The sequence below is a fragment of the Nerophis lumbriciformis genome, linkage group LG19 (genome assembly GCF_033978685.3).
Source record: "Nerophis lumbriciformis linkage group LG19, RoL_Nlum_v2.1, whole genome shotgun sequence".
Taxonomy (NCBI): Eukaryota; Metazoa; Chordata; class Actinopteri; order Syngnathiformes; family Syngnathidae; genus Nerophis; species Nerophis lumbriciformis.
In genome coordinates, this window is record NC_084566.2 from 7,138,319 (window position 1) to 7,164,216 (window position 25,898).

Below are 25,898 nucleotides of genomic sequence, written 5' to 3' on the forward strand. Positions count from 1 at the left end.
TGTTTTTACAAAACTACATTTGAAAATAAACTAAAAAAAACAATACCAACTCCTCAGTTCTAATTTTATCGGATTAATGACTCTTGATTGATCTTGATTGTTGTATTATTATTTTTTGTAATTACCTGTGTTTTATTATATAAGAGAGCTTTGCGTCCAGTACACACACACAAGCGTACGCACGCACGCACACACAAACACACACACACACAGAAACAACATGTCTAAAAAGTAGAGTTGGTAATGTTTATTGTTTTGAATTTTAGTATATCATAACTTGGCATGTTTGATGTGTTGGGTGTTCTGGGAGCTGAGAAATGTGTGGTCCTGGTTCAAGAAGGAGGTGATGAATTCGGGGAAATCTCTTCGTAGAACAACTTCCAAGAACATGTCTGCAGCTGTCTGGAACTTCTGTCTCTCCCTTAAACATGACAACACAAAATCAAAATATTGTTGTAGATGAACAAACCCTGTAAGTCAGTTAATAACAACAATATTTATGTTTGTACAGACTTTAAATGAGTATGCTAATAAACACAAACAGTAAATAGAGTATTTATTTAATTGTATTCTTATTGCTGAAAGATAAAAGTAGAGCTTAGTGACATATGTTGCTTTGACTTCACTCTTCTACCAAATGTCACTGATGTTGCTTTCACTGAATCCCCAAAGCTTGATTTCAAGGAAAGCTTCAAGGGTTCATGAGGCTTCTGCAGCATAATGTAGAATAATATAGATAATACATAGGATAGGTTGATTGGCAATACTAAATTGGCCCTAGTGTGTGAATGTGAGTGTGAATGTTGTCTGTCTATTTGTGTTGGCCCTGTGATGAGGTGGCGACTTGTCCAGGGTGTACCCCACCTTCCGCCCGATTGTAGCTGAGATAGGCTCCAGCACCCCCCGCGACCCCGAAGGGAATAAGCGGTAGAAAATGGATGGATGGATGGACATAATTATACATAAGGACAAATACTACACAGGCTGTGTTTGATGAAATTTGTGGTCTAAAATAAAAAATAGTACTATGGAATTCACTTTCTCTGCTTTCAGTGTATGAGGAAAGGCCAAGGGCTTCATTGTAAAATGTTGCCTTCAGATGATAGTATTGATATGAAATATTAACATCTTGTAAAAGTAAACTAGCAAAACATTTGAAGACTTTCGTGTGAGATTGGAGTACAGAGAGAGTTGATGAAATACCGAACAGAGCAGGTTGGCCAGAACTCCATCAGCATCTCAGTGGTCAGCTCAGACACCAGCTGTCGACTCACCAGCTTCTCCTCATCCTCAAGTGAAGCCTGATGACGGATCCACTGCCACACCTGTGATAAGCACATCGATATACATACATATTATCCGTGGCACAGGTCAAGAGACGAGAAGACATAACAATTTCAATTATTATTGATGATAGTGATTAGCTTTCACATTCAAGTTCCAATAGTAGAGTAAATATTACTCTTTATAATATGTATACCGGTAGTTGCCATAAGTAGTGATAGGGATGATGTTTCTTTTTCGACAGCCAAGTCAGAAGAACCAACTCCCTTAAAAGAACCCAAATTCTCATCCCCACTCATAACTTCTCAGATTGATATATTACCAAAATACATTTTACAATGTCTAACTTACACATAAAGGTATAATAAATGCTAACAATTTATTTGGCTCTATTAATAAGGTCAACCAACCAACCAACCAACCGACCAACCAACCAACCAACCAACATGGAACAGATTGGTATTTAAGCATTTGTTTTTTGTTGCAAACATTTACAAACTATTTACAGTTACACAACACAACAAATTAGATTTGTTAGAAAATTGTGCAATATTAAAAAAAAAAAAAAATTAAATATTACTTTTCTGGTCTTCAGCAAATATTGTCATTCAGTAAAAAGTAACAGTAAAAAGATCCAAATACCACGCACTTGACAGCGTATGCAAAAAATAAAAAAGCGTGTACGGTACTTTGAGTGGGTGTATTGCATGTGATCTACCGTACTAACACTGTGTGTGCAATAAAACAAAGTGGTGCAGACCGCTTTATTTAAATGAGGATTTTGCGTGCATACAGGGCTTTTACTACGGAGACAGATGATTATTTTCTTCACATTCATGTTGTCACGCTCCTACCTGTGTGTGATGTGTTGAACCAGCAGCACACATCTATAATCTGTAACACCTTTTGTCAATCGCAATCTAGACAAATTAATGAACACTGACACTATCTGACAGTTTTCGTTTACTTTCAAATTCTGTGCAAGAGGCTGTGGATTGAAAGACTCAAATGCAGGAAAATGCACAATAAAAGATGTCTTTTAATGTCGCAGGTATATATGGTGATATATTTCCTACATTTAAAAAAATCAATGACGTTAAAAATAAAAGCCAGCAGACACCAGAATGCATCAACTGAATTCATTTCACTACACCCATAAGTAATCCAGCTGCAATTAAATTATAAAATGAAATGGCTGAATATACGATATGTCTAATATTTTTATTCCTAACCGTTCAAAATGTTGACACACAAATGGACATCGTCTGTCTTTGCAGCGCATGCACTGATCCTGCAGCTGTGTGTGGAACTGTCAGTATGCACGTCCTTCTGATACGAGTTAAATAAAACGCCAAATAATGCTTGCAAAACAGTGATGTGTGTTGATAAATCACATCGCGCGTGCTAAATAATTATACTTGCATTTTCTCCTCCCAGTATTGTGGGCGTTTTGATGATCAGCAAATATTTTGCATATTAATGAAGGCGCAGACGCAAAGTGGATTGCACAGCTTATTCTGCTCACTTAAGACGCAATACACTTTGCACACATTTAGTAGATCAGCTTTGCGTGTGCTATCAGGTTTGCACGTGTTTTAGCACACGCAAACCTTTAATAAACAATGCCCTAAGTGTTTGTTTTACTTTCCTCACCGTTACAACAGGTAATTATATACTTTTTCTCATTCTCTCTCACCTTACTTCTGCTATGACTGTATAAAGATTCTCATTCATCAGTTTTTTTTTATTCTCAGTGATTATTCTCATTAATCACTTGTATTTATTCTCAGTGAATATTCTAATTCATAGAACAAATACAAACTTTTGAATTGAATATATGAATGTATGTTACATGTTTACAAAAAGGTGCATTTCATCTGTCACCGTACCTGCGATCGAGAAATTTCTGCTGTGGCGGAATCTTCTACCTGGCCTTTATAGTAAAAATGTCCTTTTCCTAGAAAACAAGACATGATTTATGTACTTGTCCAAATTGTGACTTAAAAACAGACTTACCAGACAGCCAAGCATGAATGAAGAGGACTCCAACAGCAATGTTATATTTCAACCCATAAAGGGTAACTCCTCCCTAGAAGATATAATTATGAACAATAAACACAATGTTCTACAACATGGCTCCTCCATACCTCAATGACATCCCAACTCAGTGCAGTCCTCATCTGCTGCCTTGCTCATGAGTCTTTGGCAACCTTGATACTCGAGAAATCATAACAACTACTTGTTGTTTACTTTTTAAAACTCAAACCTAGGGTTTTACACAAGTTTCTGTATTTTTTGGTACCGGTTCGTAATTTGGGTCAGTCTATGAGGATCGTTAAGATTTTGGACAAATGATTGTTTTTGTTTTTTTATCCAGCTTACTGTTGTAATTATAAAACACTGGGGACGGCGTGGCGCAGTTGGGGGAATGGCCATGTCAGCAACCTGAGGGTTCCTGGTTTAATGACAACCTTCTACCAACCTCGTCATGTCCGTTGTGTCCTTGAGCAAGACACTTCACCCTTGCTCCTGACGGGTCGTGGTTAGGGCCTTGCATGGCAGCTCCCGCCATCAGTGTGTGAATGTGTGTGTGAATGGGTGAAGTGGAAAGAGTCAAAGCGCTTGGAGTACCTTGAAGGTAGAAAAGCCTATACAAGTATAACCAATTTACCATTTACCATTTACATACACTTCAAGTGCCGCTGGTGCTGCTATGCAAAAAGAAAGACACGGTTAAGCTCTGATAGTCATCTTGGAATAAAAACAAGTAGGGAAACAACACCACACAAAAGTTTGTAACACAAAAATATTTCCTCCTCAAAAGTACCTTAAAGTCGCGCACACTAATAAGAGTAATATTGGCTCGTGGGTGATGGTGTAAACAGCATTGTGTGCGTTCCTGACTAGAATACCACACATACACACACACACCCGAATTGTCCAACTTCACCATTAAAGAGCGCCTGAAAGCCTCCCTGTGTCCTACTCTCTGACCAGAGTCCTTCTCCTAAGAATATATCAGATCAGCATTCTACATCCAGAGTAACCTACTCGATCACACAAATTATTTCCAGCTGTGTGTATATGTAATGAATGGAAACACAGTGATGGATCTGTGTAGTGTTTGCATGATGACATAACTGCATTGCACCTTGTATTGCAAACATAGTTGGCTTATTTAAGACTTGAAAAGCAGGTGTTGATAAAAGACTTCCATGCTGTGAGACGTTACATGATGTTGGTGGTGTACAACCTCTTGTGCTAATAAAATGGTAATTAAAAGTGCTATTTTTCCGCATCTTTTTTTACAGCAATTAGATATAGGACTGGTAATAATATAATTGGATACTATTATTGTGATTCTTTTTATTGGATAACAAATTAAATTTATTAGGACTGATATTTATTGTCAAATCTGATTTGCAAGATTGTGTTGTTTTGTTTACTTTTTTTAAGAGCACAGCTGAGTTAATTTTCTTTACTCATTGCCCCTACCCCAATATTTACCTGTTTCCCACCTTTTTAAGGGGCCCCGGAAGTTGGCTGACCCGTCAGCAGCCCTGAAAGTTGACGTTGAAACCTCAAAGAAACTAACCAAATATTGGTTAATTTATTGAGGCCCTCTGGTTCAACTCTTCAAGCTTGAAAATGTATTGGAAGTAAAGGTTGTAACCAGGTTTTCTTAGTTGAACCTGCAAACGGAGCAGTGAAAGAGCCCCCCTGCAGGATTGCTTTAAGCTACACCTCTCATCTGGTCGTAGATTGATATCAAGAATATGCCCTTGTGATACCTTGGGATAACATCAGAAACCTTCGGATACCATCTGATACCTTCAGATACCATCTGATACATCTGATACCTTCAGATACCATCTGATACCGTCTGGTACTGTACCATATCATACCTTCAGATACCATCTGATACCTTACTTCAGATACCATCTGATACCTTCAATTGTTATCAAATACCTTCAGATACAATCTGATACCCTCAGATATAATCTGATACCTTCAGATACGATCTGATACCTTCAGATACCATTTGATACCGTCTGATACCACCAGATACCTTCAGACACCATCTAATGCATCTGATATCATCAGATACCATTTGATATTTTCATATACCATCAGATACAATGTAAAAACTTTAGAGCAGTGAGAGTTGCTTTTACTCATCAAACTCCACTTTGTTCTTTGCAACCAAGTTTTGTTGTTTGTTTTTCCTATTTTCCTTTTTACTACCGTCTTCTACGTTATGATGTATGTTTTTCTATTTGCTTTTCATGCTTCTTCCTGCTGTGCCTCAATGTTACGTCTCTTATTTTCGTATCTTTGTCATTTAGTTTGGTCTTCCTATGTGCTTTTTGTTATCATTTCTAACTTTTGTTAGCTTAGCTCCAGCTGTGTGATCTTTATTTAAAATAAATGTGTAGTTGTCCAAGTCAAACACAAACTTTTGGAGCTTTAATATTCCAACTAGATTTAATGAATAAAATCTGAAAACAAAAACTAATTGTTTGTCCTTTTAGTCACATTTGTTCGAAAAAGTATTGAACAACTTAAAATGCACTATAAAATAAAGTGAAAAACCAAATAAGGCCTGTTTTACCACACCTGTGCCAGTCTTTTAGCTCTCTGTTTTAGGGTCAATTTTTGGTGTTCTGGGGCGGAGCCACCTGCACACATTGAGCCTTTAAAAGCTCAGCAGCAGCAGCAGAAAGAAGCCAGATCTTGGTGTACTGACCACAATGTGTCGTCACCTGTATTTTCTTTTATGCTAGCTAGAACTAGTGGTGCTTCCTGGTCTCTCGTTGATTGTATTCGCTATAGCTAACCTTTCTTTCCTCTCCATGTAAATTGTACAATTGAAATGTCACATGACCTACCAGAGGCATGGTTAGAAGGTCATTGGCAGTCACCTTGACATGGTTGACAGGCTTGTGAAGCTGGTTATCACCTTCAGTGAGGATCTGAAACAGCTGACAGATGATTTTCATTGTATTTTATTGGAGAAGACGTGGACATTGACAATGATTAGATTAGATTTGATTGGCAACACTAAAATTGGCCCTAGTGTGTGAATGTGAGTGTGAATGTTGTCCGTCTATCTGTGTTGGCCCTGAGATGAGGTGGCGACTTGTCCAGGGTGTACCCCGCCTTCCGCCCGATTGTAGCTGAGATAGGCTCCAGCACCCCCCGCGACCCCAAAGGGAATAAGCGGTAGAAAATGGATGGATGGATGGATAGATATCTTATTGTACTTACTTCCTGCATAGGCTGGATGAGTTTCAGGTCGTAGACCATGAAACCATCAACACCTGCCTTGATCTCAAGCATTTTCATTCTGAAGGGAAGACAGAAAACAATTAGTTTAGAAGCACTGCATGGATTGATAAGGCCTTTTAAAATCTAAAGAGTTATATTTTTTCATGGAATTTAATGACATTCACAAGTGTTAGTAAAACTTTATGTTCCATAATTTTTACACAGAAATCATGAAAAAGGCTACCTCATGAGTAAAGAGTCATGCATGACTTTAAGCACTTCAAGGGCCCTAATCTCCCGTTCACCCACAAGTGCTTTTCTATGCGTTGGAAGTTACCCAGGTTTCTCTTATCCATATTCCGCATCCAGCCAATGGACACAAGTTCGACAAAATTGTTTTAGGTCGTGAATGAAGGTGGGCTCATTATTAATGAAGTGAATTTTGCTATGATGCATTTTTTTTCTTGGCTGTGTGAAAATTATGGAACATGAAGTTTTACTAACACCTGTTAATGTCATTTAAATCCATGCAAAAGATGACATTTTAGATCAATCTACTACAACATGTTTTCACCTGCCAAACATCAAACAAATGAGAAACTTCCTAAAAACTAGTTTATGCTTTGGTGACTTTAAGGTTGGAAAGCTGCAACGCTCTGCTTTATTTGTTGCCAAAGCAAGTCTGTAAAAACACTTCAACTGATCCAAAATGCTGCTGCACAAGTTCTGACCAGAACCAGGAAAATATGTCATATTTCACTGCACTGACAAGTACTCATCAGATGTATAATTCATTTCAATCAATCAAAGTTTACTTGTATAGCCCTTAATCAAATGTCAAATTTCAAATCATCTTCACAGTCAAAGTATTATTTCTGTGTCATAACATTCAAAGTATTGTTTCTATTTCTATTACATTCAAAGTATTATTTCCATTTCCATCACATTCAAAGTAATTTTTATATTTCTACAGTATCACCTACACAGTAATATTTCTATGTCTATCACATACAAAGCCATGGTTTAATTGATATCACATACAAAGTAATATTTTTTTTCTATCAGACACCTTGTACTACATGTGTCATGATCCGATGTCCTGGGTCGTGTCTTGTTTTGTGTTTTGGTTATTCTTCCCAGTTTAGTGTTCTGTTTTGTCCTCAGCGCTGCTTCCTCTGTTTACCTTTCTTGTTGCCTTTGGGACAGAATGGACACACCTGTCCTCTGTTTAATGATTAGTGGTCTCACCACCTGGGTCCTTAGTTAACCATCCATCCATTTTCTTCCGCTTGTCCCTTTTGGAGTTGCGGGGGGTGCTGGAGCCTATGTCTTTACCATGAATTGATTAACGTGGACCCCGACTTAAACAAGTTGAAAATCTTATTCGGGTGTTACCATTTAGTGGTCAATTGTACGGAATATGTATTGTACTGTGCAATCTACTAATAAAAGTCTCAATCAATCAATCAATGTAATTCGGGCAGTAGGCGGGGTACACTTTGGACAAGTTGTCACCTCATTGCAGGGCAAACACAGATATACAGACAACATTCACATTCAAACACTAGGGCCAATTTAGTGTTGCCAATCAACCTATCCCCAGGTCCATGTCTTTGGAGGTGGGAGGAAGCCGGAGTACCCAGAGGGGACCCAGGCAGTCCCGAGCCCCGGGATCAAACCCAGGACCTTTGTATTGTGAGGCACATGCACTAACCCCTGTACTACTGTACTGCCCCTTAGTTAACCACTCTCCTTTATATTCTTTAGTCACCCAGCCTTAGTCGCTGGATCAATGTTTGCTACACGCGACAGTTGCGTTTTCTTGTTTTTGCCACGCTTTCATGCTGTTTGCCCTTGGCCACTGTTTGTGTTTTGTCTTCATGCTATGCAAGCGTCTAAGTTTTGTATTTTTTGCCATGTCTTGTGGAATTAAAATAGATTCCGACCTGCACGCTGCTCCTGCATCCTTGGGAACGCAGCCATCGCAGCTATGCGCGACCCCACGAAAGCAACAACATTGTGTCCATTGTATCTTAAGAAGCTTTGGGTGTCTTATTAATGACTTAGTTAGTAGAACACTACGCTTACCTATTTTTTATTATTCAAAATTTAGTAGAACTAGAAGAATATTATTTAACATTACACTCCTAGTTTCCCAAAGAAACTAGGACTAGAACACTTACTAGTTATAGCAACAAAGTAACTAAATAGGCAACACTGAGCCGTCCTGCTACGTCTTCTTATTCTCTGGTCGACCAGGTGTGTATTAACTAAGTTACATTGAATCAAATTGATTGGTGGCATAATTGCCTCAAATACGAGTTTTTTCCCCCCTCTAATTTTTCCTATTTATATCATTTGAAATTACACGTATGTGATGCTCTTAGAACAAGAGTGACCTGAAATATTTAAGATGTGGATAAAGAAAATATGTGTGTATCATTCGTTCATAATTGTGGGTCTTGTACCTGCTAACAGTAGCCATCAATGTCTTGTAGGAGTTGCTGTTGGGGTCCTCGGGAAGCAGAAGAGCTGCCATACCTCCTGTTGCCAAAGCTGCACGTCGATGACACGTCTCAACCAACAAGTACATGTAAGTACGCAGAAAATACTTCTCCATGTTGACATATTTACTGCGGTCAGGAAGAAGGAAGTCACGTCTGTGACCTATGTGACAAAAACATATACATATAAATAGTACTATATCACAAATACACTTATCTAAATGTTCCTATAAATCACAAATACATTTATCTAAATACTACTATATCACAAACACATATAAATAAATACTACTATATAACACACACACACACACATATATATATATATATATTGATACAACCCCAAAAGGGACAAGCGGTAGAAAATGGATGGATGGATATATTAAGGCAGTCAAAGTCTTTAACAGCACACATTTTTTTGATGCGCCGATCTACATTTCTGCCAGTGGGTGCTCGGACGGGCGGTAAATTTGACGCTACTTTTCTGAGCATGCGCAGTTTTTGCTTGGTGGTGAGAAATAATTTTCCATCAATCCAGCGTGGGTGCTCGGCATTGTCCGTGGGTGCTCGGGCCCCGAAGCACCCACGGGATCGGCGCCTATTATTCCGTAGCATGGTAAAATGTATCTGCGTTCAGTTACCGTTGAGCCACAAGCGAGGAAAAATAGCGAGCCGAAATGGACAAATAAAAGGGTACATTATGGAAAGCCCAGGTCCAAAGTCATGGTAAGTCGTTCTACGGACAAGACAAGACTATTTTAATTCATGATCGTCGTAAGCCGTCATCGCTATAGCAATGTCTGCTGGAGCGTTTGCATTCAGAGGGGTAAAACTTCACTTCCGTGTTAAGATTACGGTTCACTGCATTGATAACATAAAATGTAGATTGTTACGGTCCTGTAACTGAATTAGTTAGATGGGATGGATAAACAATAATCACATCATCACATCCGGTCAACTACACTAACAAAATGAAAAATGTCTTGCATTATGATCATGTTTTGTCAAAGAGGTTTTGAAATTAAATCTGTGATATTTCTACCTAAACAAATGCTAGTATATCAGTTGAGTTATTTATATGGTGAATTTTTCTGGCAGGCTAAAATATTGTGTATATTCTTTTATAGCATGTTCTGGTTGCTAGTCCTTAATTACAAGAGGTTTAGCAGGCTGAACATTACCCTTTATTGATGAATAAAAAAGGTAAACACATCGTCATAGAGCGATATCAATACAATTAACTTTTGCAACATGCAATGTACAGAATACCAGAAGCATGTATTCATGTAGAAATATCACAGAATACATTACCAAACGTCTTTGCCAATAAAACCATGATCATAACAATCCACATTTTGTGTTATTACTGCGTGAAAATGGTATCTATACACAGAAGTGTAGCTTCATTCTTCTGAATGCAAGTGCTTCTACAGCAGCAATACAAATTATGTATTCCTACAACATACAAAATCTTGCAAGAGACCAACGCACGGCAATCATTTTATTTTATTGTCATTAAAAGAATGTATATGTCCTACAGGGCGCCATAAGTGGCGACCCATCAGCATTCCTGTTCTGTAACCCTGTACAGTGTTTGCGTAATCTTGAATGAGTTTGTGCTGAAAACAAAATGTTGTTGTCCTTGTGCAATGATAATAAATATCGTTCATTTATTTTTGCTAAGCTGTTTAAAAAAGCATAATGTTTAAAAAACAATTCATTAAAAATAATTGGTATTAAAAACTTGAAAATGATCTGTTTGGGGTGCACTTATTAATGATGAAAAAATATATCTATCTGTGATAACACACAAATAATTTTGAGTTAACTATCTACAAATTGTGATTAATCACAAATATATATTTTAATTGTTTGACAGCCCTAATATATATATATATATATACGGTATATATATATATATATATATATATATATATATATATTTTAGGGCTGTGAATCTTTGGGTGTCCCATGATTCGATTCAATATCGATTCTTGGGGTCACGATACGATTCAGAATCGATTTTTTTTTTTCAATTCAACACGATTCTCGATTCAAAAACGATTTTTTTCCCCGATTCAAAACGATTCTCTATTCATTCAATACATAGGATTTCAGCAGGATCTACCCCAGTCTGCTGACATGCAAGAAGAGTAGTAGATTTTTGTAAAAAGCTTTTATAATTGTAAAGGACAATGTTTTATCAACTGATTGCAATAATGTAAATTTGTTTCAACTATTAAATGAACCAAAAATATGACTTATTTTATCTTTGTGAAAATATTGGACACAGTGTGTTGTCAAGCTTATGAGATGCGATGCAAGTGTAAGCCACTGTGACACTATTGTTCTTTTTTTAAATTTTTTGTAAATGTCAAATGATAATGTCAATGAGGGATTTTTAATCACTACTATGTTGAAATTGTAACTAATATTGATACTGTTGTTGATAATATTCATTTTTGTTTCACTACTTTTGGTTTGTTCTGTGTTGTGTTTGTGTCTCCTCTCAATTGCTCTGTGTTGCTGGGTCGGGTTTGGTTTTGGAATTGGATTGCATTGTTATGGTATTGCTGTGTATTGTTTTGTTGGATTGATTAATAAAAAAATTAAAAATTAAAAATTAAAAATAATTTAAAAAAAACCTATTTAAAAATCGATTTTTTAAAATTGAGAATCAATTCTGAATCGCACAACATGAGAATTGCGATTTGAATTCAAATCGATTTTTTCCCACACCCGATTTGAATTCGAATCGATTTTTTCCCACACCCCTAATATATAGTGTTGGGTTAGTTACTGAAAACCAGTAACTAGTTACAGTTACTAGTTACTTTATTTCAAAAGTAACTCAGTTACTAACTCAGATACTTGCACCAAAAAGTAATGCGTTACTGTGAAAAGTAACTATTTAGTTACTTCTTCTACTTCTTTTTTTTTAAAGCTCCCATTAATGCTCTTTTAGCCTTCATTTCAGTACTGTTATTGCACTGGAGAATAATACAATCTGTTGATCAACTTGACATGCATTTGCATCACTGAACTCTGCTAAGCAATGTGGTCTACATACAACACACAAAGACAAAGATATGTTTCAAAGGGCCAATTTATTTCAGGCCAGAACAAATTGACAAAACTATTTTAAATAGCTGCAACATAACATACATAAGTAACAAACAGCATAATAACACTAACACTAACACTAACACTAACACTAACCACATTAAACCCAGATTCCGAACTAACAAAGGTCTTAACTCATTCTCCTTCTATGCCACATCAATGTGGAATGCATTCCCAACAGGTATACAAGAAAGGGCGTCTCTATACTTCTTCAAAACCGCACTAAAAGAACACCTCCAGGCAACTTCAACCCTAAACTAACACCCTCCCTTCCTCATAATACCTCTTCGGATTGTAAATAATTAAATGTAGATACTTTTTCTTATACTTTTTGATCTCTCTCTCTATGTCCACTACTTGCTATACATATCCTACCAAGTCAGTCCTACACTGTTTCAATGTCCATTTCTTTGATGACTGAAGTGTTGATACCAACCAAACCAAACCCCCTCCCACCCCCCCTCCATATCCCACACCCAGGATTGTAAATAATGTAAATAATTCAATGTATATACTCTGATGATTATCTTATGTGATGACTGTATTATGATGTTAGTATATATTTGATAGTATATATCTGCATCATGAATCAATTTAAGTGGACCCCAACTTAAACAAGTTAAAAAACTTATTTGGGTGTTACCATTTAGTGGTCAATTGTACGGAATCTACTAATAAAAGTTTCAATCAATCAATCAATCAACAACATAGCTGTAAAGCTGGCTTCACCTAAGGAAGGCACACGTGACATACACAGAGCCTAACCAGGCAGATTTGAATTGTTGTTTTGGGCAGTAGACGGGATATTTGATCCAAGACACAACTTACATTTAACTAAAATGTTCTTTTCTTTGTGCTCGACAAAAGAAAAGAAGTGAGAATATCTCATACTTGCCAACCCTCCCGAATTTCAGTGCCTCTCCCTGGGACAACCATTCTCCAAATTTCTCCCGATTTCCAGCCGGACTTAAGGCACGCCCCCTCCCGGTCCGTGCGGACCTGAGTGAGGACAGCCTGTCGTCACGTCCGCTTGGCCAACCAAAAAGTAACCACAGAACACTATACCGTACGTATAGTGTTCCGTGGTTACTTTTTGGTTGGCCAACGGTTTACGTTGTATTGCGCACCCCCCTCCCCTCCCGTCCCCAAACCCAGACACACACACACACACACAGAGAGCGCAGAGGAAGAATCAGAAGCATGTCATTGCTTCGCTGCGATATAACACGATCAGATCCTCAGTTTCTAGCCGATACTACATAAAAAATAACGTAAAAAATTGCAGTAACGCATCATGTAGTAACGGTAACTGAGTTACTGAATATAAAAAATAACGCGTTAGATTACTAGTTACCGCCGAAACTAACGGCGTTACAGTAACGCGTTACAGTAACGCGTTACTTTGTAACGCGTTAGTCCCAACACTGAATATATATATATATATAAACTACTAGATCAGAAATACCTATACATATCGTATATATCTATATACATATATACATGCACGCACGCATGCACGCACACACACATTATAAATATATATTATAAAATATGTACATACATATTAGGGCTATATATAACATTTATAATATTTGAAATAAAAAATAATTGAACATTAAAATTACTTATCGATTATTCAGATATTCTTTTTTCGTCATTAATAAGTGTACCCTAGAATGTTTTTATTACCATGACTGTACAATTAGTTTGCTTTAATGAAATGTGTTTTAAACATAATGCTTTTTTAAACAGCTCAATACAAATAGGACGCTTTCAATCACAAAAAAAAATTACCTGCAGTGCATTGGTGTCTTGCCAGATTTTGTACTTTGCAGGAAAACAGAGTTTGTTTTCCTGCTGTAGAAGTACTTGCATTTAGAGGAGCTACACCACTATTAGACACCAGTTTCACATATCAATAACATCTCTGCATGATAATGTTTCAAACTTCTTTGTTTATTGATAAAATTTAATATTCAGTCTGCTAAACATTCTGAAATTGCGGACTGCCAATCATAATGTTGTAAAAGGATACACACTTTATTTCAATATGCCAGAAAACATTTATTTAGGTAGAAATATCCCAGATTACATTACAAAACATCTTTGACAAAGTATGATCAAAATGTAAGACATTCTTTCGCTATTATTTAGCGGTATTATTGTGAAGCTGTAAGTATGTGATTGATATGAGAGGTGTCTTGACATGGTTTGACGAAATTCTCTGATTAAAAAGTGACTCTCAACTTCCTGTCTACCATTTTGCTGAGCTTTTATTCCATTTTACTAAAGCAGTTCGAGATTTCAATATGTAGTCATATTGTTGATGACTGAAACTCACCAAATTTATTGATAAAAGAGGCAGAATAATCCCATATTCCGCAGTTCAGTCCTGCTGAGTGCTCTCGCAGCTCATAAAGAATTTCCTCCATTTCAAACGCTGCTAAAATGTTTTCGATGAGAACCGTCGCCTTGATGCTGCCCTGAGGAAGAAGCAGCTAAACGCACACATATTCAAATTAATCATTAACAGATCCAATAAATAATAATAAAATGATCAACAAATGTAGTCTGGCTTATATATATATATATATATATATATATATATATATATATATATATATATATATATATATATATATATATATATATATATATATATATATATAAAGTTGTTAGCAATATCTGATCAACATATCACAATGTGGATTGAATACAGTTTAAACAATATCCATTACAAAGTCATATATAATCATAGAGAGAATATATAAAAAGAGGAACTTATTTATTTATTAATAAGACTGAACCTTGTTTTGTGTCCAAATAAATACAGTGTTCCATAATCTGGCCTCCAAAAAGCTTTCCACCTGAAACACAAACAGAAGAAATCATTGTATGATTATAATAATAATCTTATATTTTATGTTTTAGTGTTTAAATAATTGAAAAATTATCAACAGAGTCTACATAAATGCATACACCATTCATCCAAATGAATCAATATGTCTGTTTCAGTCACTATGTTATTTAGTCACTATAGTAATTACAACTTGTGTTCACATCCACATGAACCACAAGGGTTAGGCTACTCTTTACAGTATTTACAACCTTATTAGTAATCACTTCACAGCCACAGATGGTTTATCTAGTTATTTACATTATTTACACATTACTTTGGCATTTTTGCTTTGATGGCTCTGACATGAGCCTTCCTGGCAAATTTCTGAGCAGCTTGAAATTTCCTTTTTGTTTCTGCTTTAGTGGATTCTGCCTTGGATTTTATAGCCAATATCTGTCTCTTTAACTCCCTCTCCACTTCTAACTGCTCCAAATGCAAAAATCATAACGAGTATAAACAATGTTTATTCTCTTAGCTAACTTTCTTTATCTGAATAGCCATTTGTGATTTATAGCATGAAATAAACATCTTGCAGTCACGTTGTTTATGTTTCAAAATGATTCAACTATTCAATGTCAAAAGAATAAACAGTAGAAATAATGAAGAAAATGTAATTTACTGTCTTGTTCTAAAACACCAATGAAAATGAAATTTAGCATTTAGACAGGCTATACTGTAGCAAAAGTCATCATATGTTTGCCAAAATCATGTGTGTTCTTAAATGTGTATTCCACGCTTTCCATGTCGAGAGCAGGTCCCCTCCAAGGTTTCTCATTGTATCCCATTGGGTTGAGTTTTTTCTTGCCCTGATGTGGGTTCTGAGCCGAGGATGTCGTTGTGGCTTGCGCAGCCCTTTGAGACACTCGTGATTTAGGGCTATATAAATAAACTTTGATTGATACTCTGTAAACCAAAACCATAACTGCTCTCTTTATCTTAGACGTGGAACGCAAATTTAGGAACACACATTAAGGTGAATTGAGTTCATAATATTTTTTTTTTTACTGCACATAACCATTACCAACTGTTCCCACGGTTTGCATTGAAATCCTTACATTGTTCATCCCTTGATGACAAAATATGTGACATATTGTTTTTCATGTACATAAAAGTGTTATAAATTACATTACTTTGGACAGGTAGAAATAGGGCCCACTCTTGCTTTCCAACAGAGTTTTTCCACAGTGAAAAAAGATCAGCCCAAAGTCAAACAGAGGACCAGGAACTTCCTTCCCCTTCACCTAAAAATAATTTTAAAAAAAGACTGACTTTTCTCAAAACTTATTGCAGGTATCAGCACTCATTTACATGATGTGAAAGAAAACACAGATGCTGTACCATCATATTGTGCTCCACCATATTCCAAGCACGTGGACGAATCATGAGCACAGGAGCCTGACTTATGTGTGGCACATCTGTTTAAAACATGGAAAGACATCAATAAGAAGATATTTTGTTTCTGTCAAAATTCAGCAGGAAAAACATTAACCAGATATAAAAAAAACACCTGCCAGGAAAAAAAACTAAACAGATAAAACACCAAAGAGGTAAAACGAACACTTACCAGGTAAACGGCCGTGCACCGCCAATAAAACATTATGAATTCCTTTGATCTGGTTGTGAAATGTCGGACAATTGCCATCATCAAAGTCAACCTTCAAAAGAAAAATCGAACAGTGCATTCTAATTGGATATAGGCTTAATTGAGTTTATTGTTCATTTATCAGGGAATTCAATTAATCGAAACTGGACTATTAAGTTTGTCTTAGAAGATGTTTCCCCTCTCATCCAAGTAGGCTTCAACAGTTCATGCTCATAGACTTAGATTGGTCAGATCTAGTCTTAGACTCTCTTGCAAATCTAGTTATAGTAGACTCGATCTGACCAATTTAAGTCTATGAACGTGAACTGATGAAGCCTACTTGGATGAGAGGCGAAACGTCTTCTAAGACAAACTGAACAGTCCAGTTGCAAGTGATTGAATGCCCTGAGATGACAATGACCTGAATGACTGAGAACACCCGTAGGCATTTATTGTTCTTGTGCTTGATTTAATTTGATTTGATTTAAATTTGTCTTCACAGTTTTGCTTACCGGTAAGTACTAAAAACATAAAAGTAAAAAAATAACAAAAAAACATTCTAGTCACCAGTCAAAGCTTCCTAATGGTACCTGTATTCCTTGTGCTGTGGACTGGAGAGCTTTCAGGAAGCGCTGGGTATCACAGGGAGCCACATCTCCAATGTCCACATGTCTCCTCTGGAGTCGTGCAGGCACAGGTGATACTCTCCAAGCTGAGTCGTTTCGGATGTTCCTGGTGCTCTCCAAGAAGTCTGGAAGTTTACCTGACAAGTCCAAGTCAGCCTTTCTGGACACTCGCAACCGCAGAATCTGAAGGGAGTCAAGTAAAGATGATTACCAAAACTTCTCAGGCTTTAACAAAGTGTTTTACGCAGGAAGGCTGAAGGTTTACAAAGTTGTAAAGTTGTCCACCAACTGTTATATTCTTAACTCTAAAGTGATGGAAGTTCCTTGTGTAAACAATATTACTTCAAGTTGAACCTTCAAAATGATAGCCTCCAGTTGACCCATATGTACAATACTATAAACTAATAGATGTTCTATTCAACTTACTGTATCATTTTTGAGCAAGCCAAGTATAATAGGTCACAGGTCTACATACAAGTTCTGTTACGAGACTATGATGAAAGTCAGAATTATACCTACATAATATATATATAAATACCTAAGTTAGTATACACTGTACAGAGAACACATGAAGTAAATTTAAAATACAGTAATAAAAAGATTAAATTAAACAGTCATTTATTTTTATTGTTGGAAGTTTGCATAGGAAGGAGATACAGGTAGAGTCAATAATGAGATCACTATGCACTCACTGTAAATTTTGTAGGAGCAGATCCTATTACATTTTCAAAGATATCATCTTTATTCTTCATGACGTCTTCATGTTTGGATCAGCTTTGATTAGGGATTTTCGTAGTTGAATTCGATTAGTTAGATTTTGCCCGTAGTCGACTAAGCACTGTTATTATTAAGATGATGGTTTGGCTGGAAGATCAAAATCAATTCTAAGTCTTTTGTTGATTCAGGAGAAGTTTAAATGTTGTTTTTAATGTTTTCTTGCATCTTTCCAATAAACCACAGCAATAAAAGTAAAACAAATATTCTATTACTGTTTAATTTGAGTCCTGTATTTAATTTTTTTTGATCATATTTATGTCTTTCACGTGTTTTGTGTGCAGTGTGAGAGACTTAAGTGTTCATTTCAACATAATTTGAGTATAAGGTCAGACTTACATCCGAGTCTAGGAACAAGCGTGTTCTATATGTTAATATGCTGTTGATTGTTATGCTGCATAAAACATGTACAGGTGTGAATTATTATTTATTAATTAATAGTGTCTACCTGATCCACTGCTTCATCAAATGTGGAGATCAGCTCATACAGGAAGTTCAGGCAGTCGGTGGTGAAAAGTGTTTCATAGGCTGCTTCTAGTCCTGGTGGAGGAGGAGAAATCTCCATCCCAACTGGTGCCTGTCAACAAAAAGCATACAGTTTTCAAGCACTTGTAAGTTAAAATAATGATTTTTAAAAACAAACCATTTTCTTTCATCAACACAATGTTGAAACAATTAACATTACTGATAGTATGATGGTCACACAACTTATTTTTGAACTTCTTCCTTGCTTGGTTGTGCAAGCACTCACTGAACCTCCCAAGGTAATGTAAACATGACACTCGCTCTCCTACTAAACACCATCCATAAGCAAGGTGTGTTCAGCAGGACTTTAATAAGGACAACTTTAAGAATGTTCTCCCAAAGTTTTACATGTTCAACTAGAGACTAAACACGTTGCACCATGTTTACTCCAACATTAAACACTCACATTGTAAATATGCTACAAGCGTGTTTGCTTTACTTTCAATTTACATGTGAACAGTGACAATATGTAATGTGTATAAGATCAAACATATACATACGCACACATACAGTATTGGTGCTGAAGGTTCAAGAATATCTTAACTTGACACAATTGAGTGTTTTGCTTTGTGATTGGCTGGTGACCAGTCCAGCGTGCATTCTGTCTTTCACCCAAAGTGAGTTAGGGTTACCTCATCTACAAATGTAGCTTATGAGTGAATGAATGATGGCTTCTTTGTAAAGCGCTTTAAGTGTTGAGAGAGACGCTATATACATCCAATCAATTATTGTTATTATCATTAGTATTAATTACAAGCGCTGTACAAAATGAATGAATGGATCATTGAGTTTTGCAAGTGTTCTTAAATGGATAAAGTAGGTTATCATTAAGTTTCTAGAACAGTCTATTTGTGTAGTGTGTATAAAAAATGTGCCTGTGTAAAGTTGTCTATGCTTTTGTTTGCATTCATGGTTATGTCACTTCAGTGTCGCCATTTCTACATACAGCAACAAAAGTAAAACTATAAAACAAAAAATGAGCATTTATTATGACATATTGCGCACATAAGATATCACCATAAAAAGTCAAACAGCAAAAAAAACCCAGTTCCAACACCCACATAAACACTATGTTGCCCTTTGCAGTGCTCCACACCATCATCTGCTGGGGTGGGGGGGCCACACGGCCAGACAGGAACAGACCCAACAAAGCAACCAAGAGAGCCAATTCTTTCTTATGATGCATATATATATATATATATATATATATATATATATATACATATTAACAAATGTATGTAATTAATGACTTGTACATTTTTAACATGAGCGTAGTCCATAGCATCCTGACAAATTTCCCCACAAATCCACAATCCTTCTTTATCTAAATTATTTTAAAAATAATTTATCATCATGATGAATGCCTCGTCAACTTCAAACACCTTCTAGTACCTTCAGCACCATGATTTGTATGAATATATTTATTTATTCTAGCGACATGTTACCATTAAAAATGAAAAATAACATCAAATAGATATTACATGGTATAAATATATTTGCTGCATATTCATTTACACAAGCATGTATCATTACAAGTACAATGTGTTTTTAATTGATTACTTTTATTTTTACAGTAGAAAAGGTGTAAGAAGGTGATAAAAACATAAAAAGTGAGATACTTACAGACATACTGAAGGCTGATCTTGTTCACTGAGTGAGGTGGACTTTGATTGTCAACATGATTTCGTGACTGTTTGAACAAAGGAATGTTTGCTAATAGCAGAAGGGTAAAGTCCTATCACACAGTAAAATGTACATATTTTCACATCCATTAAGACATATTCATACATTTTCAACAAAAACTACTGTTACTAAAACAGACACTGCTTACAGTTTCTAGAACAGTCTATTTGTGTAGTGTGTATAAAAAATGTGCCTGTGTAAAGTTGTCTATGCTTGCGGGGGTGCTGGATAGGCTCCAGCACCCCCGAGAGGGACAAGCGGTAGAAAATAGATGGATGGATATCTCTATAAATCAATTACAACATGTATATTTATGTACAAAACCCAAAACCAGTGAAGTTGGCACGTTGTGTAGATTGTAAATAAAAACAGAATACAATGATTTGAAAATTATTTTCAATCGATATTCAATTGAATAGACTGCGAAGACAAGATACATAACGTTCAAACTGGTAAACTTTGTTATTTTTTGCAAATATTAGCTCATTTGTAATTTGATGCCTGCAACATGTTTCAAAATAGCTGGCCCAAGTGGTAAAAAACACTGACAAAATTGATGAATGCTCATCAAACACTTATTTGGAACATCCCACAGGTGAACAGGCTAATTGGGAACAGGTGGGTGCCATGATTGGGTATAAAAGCAACAGTTTAAGAACAACATTTCTCAATGAGCTATTGCAAGGAATTTAGGGATTTCACCATCTACGGTCCGTAATATCACCAAAAGGTTCAGAAAATCTGGAGAAATCACTAAAACGGCAATGCCTGTGACCTTCGATCCCTCAGGCGGTACTGCATCAAAAACCGACATCAGTGTGTAAAGGATATCACCACATGGGCTCAGGAACACTTCAGAAAACCACTGTCAGTTTGTCGCTACATCTGTAAGTGCAAGTTAAAACTCTACTATGCAAAGCCAAAGCCATTTATCAACAACAGAGAACCCCCCGAACTGTTGAAAAAAACGGGACATAAGAGGAGTTCGGTGAAGCAATGGAAAGCGGCTTCTGTGCGGCTTCGAAGCGACTCTGGACCACCATCCGCCACCACTAGAGGGGGAAGCAGTGCACTGTCAACATTGTGTATGGTTGGGATGGTGTGCTGCTGACCTCGACTCAGGACGTTGTGGATCGGTGGAGGGAATACATGTAAGGCCTCCTCAATCCCACCTACATGTCTTCCTACAAAGAAGCAGTGCCTGCGGAATCTGTGGTGGGCTCTCTTATTTCTGGGGCTGAGGTTGCTGAGGTAGTTAAAAAGCTCCTCGGTGGCAGGAGATGAGATCCGCTCCTAGTTCCTTAAGGCTCTGGATACTGTGGAGCTGTCTTGGTTGACAAGACTCTGCAGCATTGCTTGGACCTTGGGGCCGATTCCCTTTGGATTAGCAGACCGGGGTGGTGGTTCCTCTCTTTAAGAAGGGGAACTAGAGGGTGTGTTACAACTATTGTGGGATCACACTCCTCAGCCTTCCCGGTAAAGTCTATTCAGGTGTACTGGAGAGGAGGCTACGCCGGATATTCGAACCTCAGATTCAGGAGGAGCAGTGTGGTTTTCGTCCTGGTTGTGAAACTGTGGACCAGCTCTATACTCTCGGCAGGTTCCTTGAGCGTGCATGGAAGTTTGCCCAACCAGTCTACTTGTGCTTTGTGGACTTGGAGAAGGCCTTTGACCTTGTCACTCAGGAGGTCTTGAGGGGAGTACTCAGAGAGTATGGGGTATCGGACAGTCTGATTGTGGTGGTCCGCTTCTGATTAGTGTCAGAGCTTGGTCTGTATAGTTTTATCAATACAAAATATAATACTATATATAACAAGCATGAACAGTACTGCCATATATGTCTAATATTATTTATGACTGAATTTGATGTACCTTAACATACATATAATTGGTCCTCTGGTATATAACATGCCACCGGTACATGAGTACATTACCATGAACGCAACATCATCATCATCATACCATATAGCTATTCAGCCTACCATTCTCAGTTACAATTTAGTTACGGCAGCCATCTTTGTACTCCCACTGCTATCTGGGTATTTAAACGGTACCATGAGTCAAAGTAGCTTTGTATATTGTAGGGATGTCCCGATCCGATATTTGGATCGGATCGGCCGCCGATATTTGCCAAAAAATGCGTATCGGCAAGGCATGGGAAAATGCCGATCCAGATCCAGTTAAAAAAAAACAACTCCGCTCCGTGTTTTCCAAAGCACCTATTTAAATAATACATTCCACTTTTCTGCTGCTCCCTAATTTCCGTTCCGCATTTTCCAGCACACCTTCAACACATCCACAGGTCTGTGGATTCTCACGCAGTTGCTTTTAGCTGCTGGCATTACACGACAGGCTCTTCTCACTCTTTTCTGTGTCTCCCTCTCACAGACAGCAAGCGCATCTTCTTACACACGTCACATACTGTCACGTCATACGTCACATACTGTCACGTCATACGTCACATACGTATACGCCCTCTCCCAGCAGAGAGGTAGCAGCATGGCTAACATTAGCTGTGATGCTAGCGCAGCCGTGTGACCAACGTTCTCTCTAAGGTGCGCGCTTGTGCAATTGCGCACTGCTCAAACGTCCTCTGCCCATAGCAATTATATGCCACGCACAAAATCAAATAAAAAAATAAGCACATAACAATTTTCGACACACGGACACGACAGAGAAAACAGTTTTCGTCATCATTGTTCAAATATTGTAACGTCTGTCGAGACGCTTATCTCCATTCGGTGACACACGTCCACACCATCAAAATGCCGAGGCAAAAATTTCCAGATCAACACCGTATGAAAAAAATTAGTGATTTTTTTAGTTGTGATTTCCTTCTCTGCATGAAAGTTTAAAAGTAGCATATATTAATGCAGTATGAAGAAGAATGTTTTAATGTAGACATGCAAGCCTTGAAAGAAAATTTTGAAAATCAAGACTACATTTCCTGCAAATGGGTGCATTTCTGCCCTATATTTTAACTTTAGATTTATTCTCATATCAAACTCTTTTGGCTGTCTTTTTGACACTTACATCCGGCGCCCCCCTCCACACCCTGGATTATAAATAATGTAAATAATTCAATGTGATTATCTTGTGTGATGACTGTATTATGATGATAGTATATATCTGATAGTATATATCTGTATCATGAATCAATTTAAGTGGACCCCGACTTAAACAAGTTGAAAAACTTATTCGGGTGTTACCATTTAGTGGTCAATTGTACGGAATATGTACTTCACTGTGCAACCTACTAATAAAAGTCTCAATCAATCAAAACACATAGAATCATCATACTGATGTGATTATATGCATCAAGTGTTCATTTAAGGCTGAGGCAAAATATCGAGATATATATTGTGTATCGCAATATGGCCTTAAAATATCGCAATATTAAAAAAAGGCCATATCACCCAGCCCTAGTTTCAATGATGCCATTTCTGTTTGTCATGTATAATTTTGTCTATTTTGTGTTTATCCTTGAATAAACAGGTCAGTTTCTTGTTACCAACCATTGTGTATTATTCAAACTCCCCTAATTCAGCTGGCTAGTTGTTATCAAGAGTACTAAAACCATTTTCAACATGATTCTGACAACTAAGTAGGCTAAATAACTTTAAACTTTAATACATGCTCGGATAGGCCAGTATCGGTATCGGTCAGTATCAGTATCGGATCGGAAGTGCAAAAACACAATCGGTATCGGATCGGAAGTGCAAAAACCTGGATCGGGACATCCCTAGATATTGCTAAAATAAAAAAGCCCAAGATTTGTGTTTAATTCTAAACTGTGTAACCTTGTTAATTAAAATGTAACTTTAAAGTTAAGATAAGAAGAATAGTTAAGATAGGAAAAATCGTTATCAAGCACGGGACACAAAACTACTTGTATGGTTCTTTATTCTGAAAGGTAAATTTTGATAGCTGAACCCTATATAAATGAAATAATAAAGGTTTATTCTCACAAGTTACAAAGGATGAGTTACCTTCAAACAAAACACCTTCTTTTCTAAAACTATTAGATTTAACTTTGGTATGACACAATCAAATACAATAACTGCAGTGTCTTTTTGCCCTATTAAATACAAGAACATGTCATAAGTACCTTGTTACACACATTTCAATATCAATTTACAATGAACTGTGCACGCTTGAAGAGATATTTACCTTATTTGTCCAAAATCTCCTGAATGACCTTAGAAGTAGCAACAAAAGTACACACGTTTCTGAAACAAAAGTGGTAGCCATTTACAGATACATAAACATACAGTACATGTACAACACGGTGAATACTTATCCTTTGTAGCAAACAAAAAAATCCTGCCGATATTATCGGCCGATAAATGCGTTAAAATGTAATATCGGAAATTATCGGTATTGGTTTTTTATTATCGGTATCGTTTTTTTTGTTTGTTTTTTTTTTAAATTATCCATCCATTTCCTATCGCTTATTCCCTTCGGGGTCGCGGGGGGGCGCTGGAGCCTATCTCAGCTACAATCGGGCGGAAGGCGTGGTACACCCTGGACAAGTCGCTACCTCATCGCAGGGCCAACACAGATAGACAGACAACATTCACACTCACATTCACACACTAGGACCAATTTAGTGTTGCCAATCAACCTATCCCCAGGTGCATGTCTTTGGATTAAATCAACATAAAAAACACAAGATACACTTACAATTAGTGCACCAATCCAAAAAACCTCCCTCCCCCATTTACACTCATTCACACTCATTCACACAAAAGGGTTGTTTCTTTCTGTTATTAATATTCTGGTTCCTACATTATATATCATCCATCCATCCATTTTCTACTGCTTATTCCCTTCGGGGTTGCAGGGGCGCTGCATGGAGCCTATCTCAGTTACAATCGGGTGGAAGGCAGGGTACACGTATATATATATTTATACCCTCCAAGGTTTCTCGTTGTCATCCCATTGGGTTGAGTTTTTTCTTGCCCTGATGTGGGATCTGAGCCGAGGATGTCGTTATGGCTTGTGCAGCCCTTTGATATACATATATATACAGTATACACACACACATATATATATATATATATATATATATATATATATTAAAAAGTTAAGTTTAAGTACCAATGATTGTCACACACACACTAGGTGTGGTGAAATGTGTCCTCTACATTTGACCTATCCCCTTTGATCACCCCCTGGGAGGTGAGGGGAGCAGTGGGCAGCAGCGGTGCCGTGCCCGGGAATCATTTTTGGTGATTTAACCCCCAATTCCAACCCTTGATGCTGGGAGGTAATGGGTCCCATTTGTATAGTCTTTGGTATGACTCGGCCAGGGTTTGAACTCACAACCTACCGCTCTCAGGGCGGACACTCTAACCACTAGGCCACTGAGTAGGTCATATATATATATATATATATATATATATATATATATATATATATATATATATATATATATATATATATATATATATATATATATATATATATATATATATATATATATATATATATATATATATATATATATATATATATATATATATATATATATATATATATATATATATATATATATATGTATACTTAAAAATACAACTATGGTACCACAAGAACAAACACTGCCAATGTTATATCTCTCTAAAAATGTC

General features: G+C 36.8%; 1 protein-coding gene across 3 annotated transcripts; it reads right to left on the reverse strand.

Moving 5' to 3' along the window:
- Positions 1-232: 232 nt before the first annotated feature.
- Positions 233-24,577, reverse strand: ugl (ureidoglycolate lyase). Of its 3 annotated transcripts, XM_072915185.1 has the most exons (16): positions 24,439-24,577; positions 20,209-20,275; positions 18,509-18,637; positions 17,251-17,469; positions 16,643-16,733; positions 16,417-16,493; positions 16,209-16,319; positions 14,987-15,046; positions 14,521-14,677; positions 9,021-9,219; positions 6,553-6,631; positions 6,174-6,266; positions 3,301-3,373; positions 3,174-3,241; positions 1,204-1,325; positions 233-421 (listed from the first exon to the last, which is right to left on the reverse strand). In XM_072915185.1, the coding sequence occupies exons 2-16, from the start codon at positions 20,212-20,214 to the stop codon at positions 271-273; spliced, it is 1,635 nt and encodes a 544-aa protein (XP_072771286.1). In that variant the 5' UTR covers positions 20,215-20,275; positions 24,439-24,577; the 3' UTR covers positions 233-270. The 3 variants fall into 3 exon arrangements, with proteins under 3 accessions (XP_072771286.1, XP_072771285.1, XP_072771287.1); XM_072915184.1 differs by lacking the exon at positions 20,209-20,275 and having other exon boundaries at positions 24,439-24,547; XM_072915186.1 differs by lacking the exons at positions 16,209-16,319; positions 20,209-20,275 and having other exon boundaries at positions 24,439-24,547.
- Positions 24,578-25,898: the final 1,321 nt, after the last annotated feature.

Coding starts and splice junctions, on each gene's coding strand:
- ugl (XM_072915184.1), bottom strand. CDS start 24,519: ATGGCTACCACTTTTGTTTCAGAAACGTGTGTACTTTTGTTGCTACTT. Junction 18,638..24,438: donor GGAGATTTTGGACAAATAAG/GTAAATATCTCT, acceptor TTTTGTTGACAG/GCACCAGTTGGGATGGAGAT. Junction 17,470..18,508: donor TTGATGAAGCAGTGGATCAG/GTAGACACTATT, acceptor GACTCCCTTCAG/ATTCTGCGGTTGCGAGTGTC.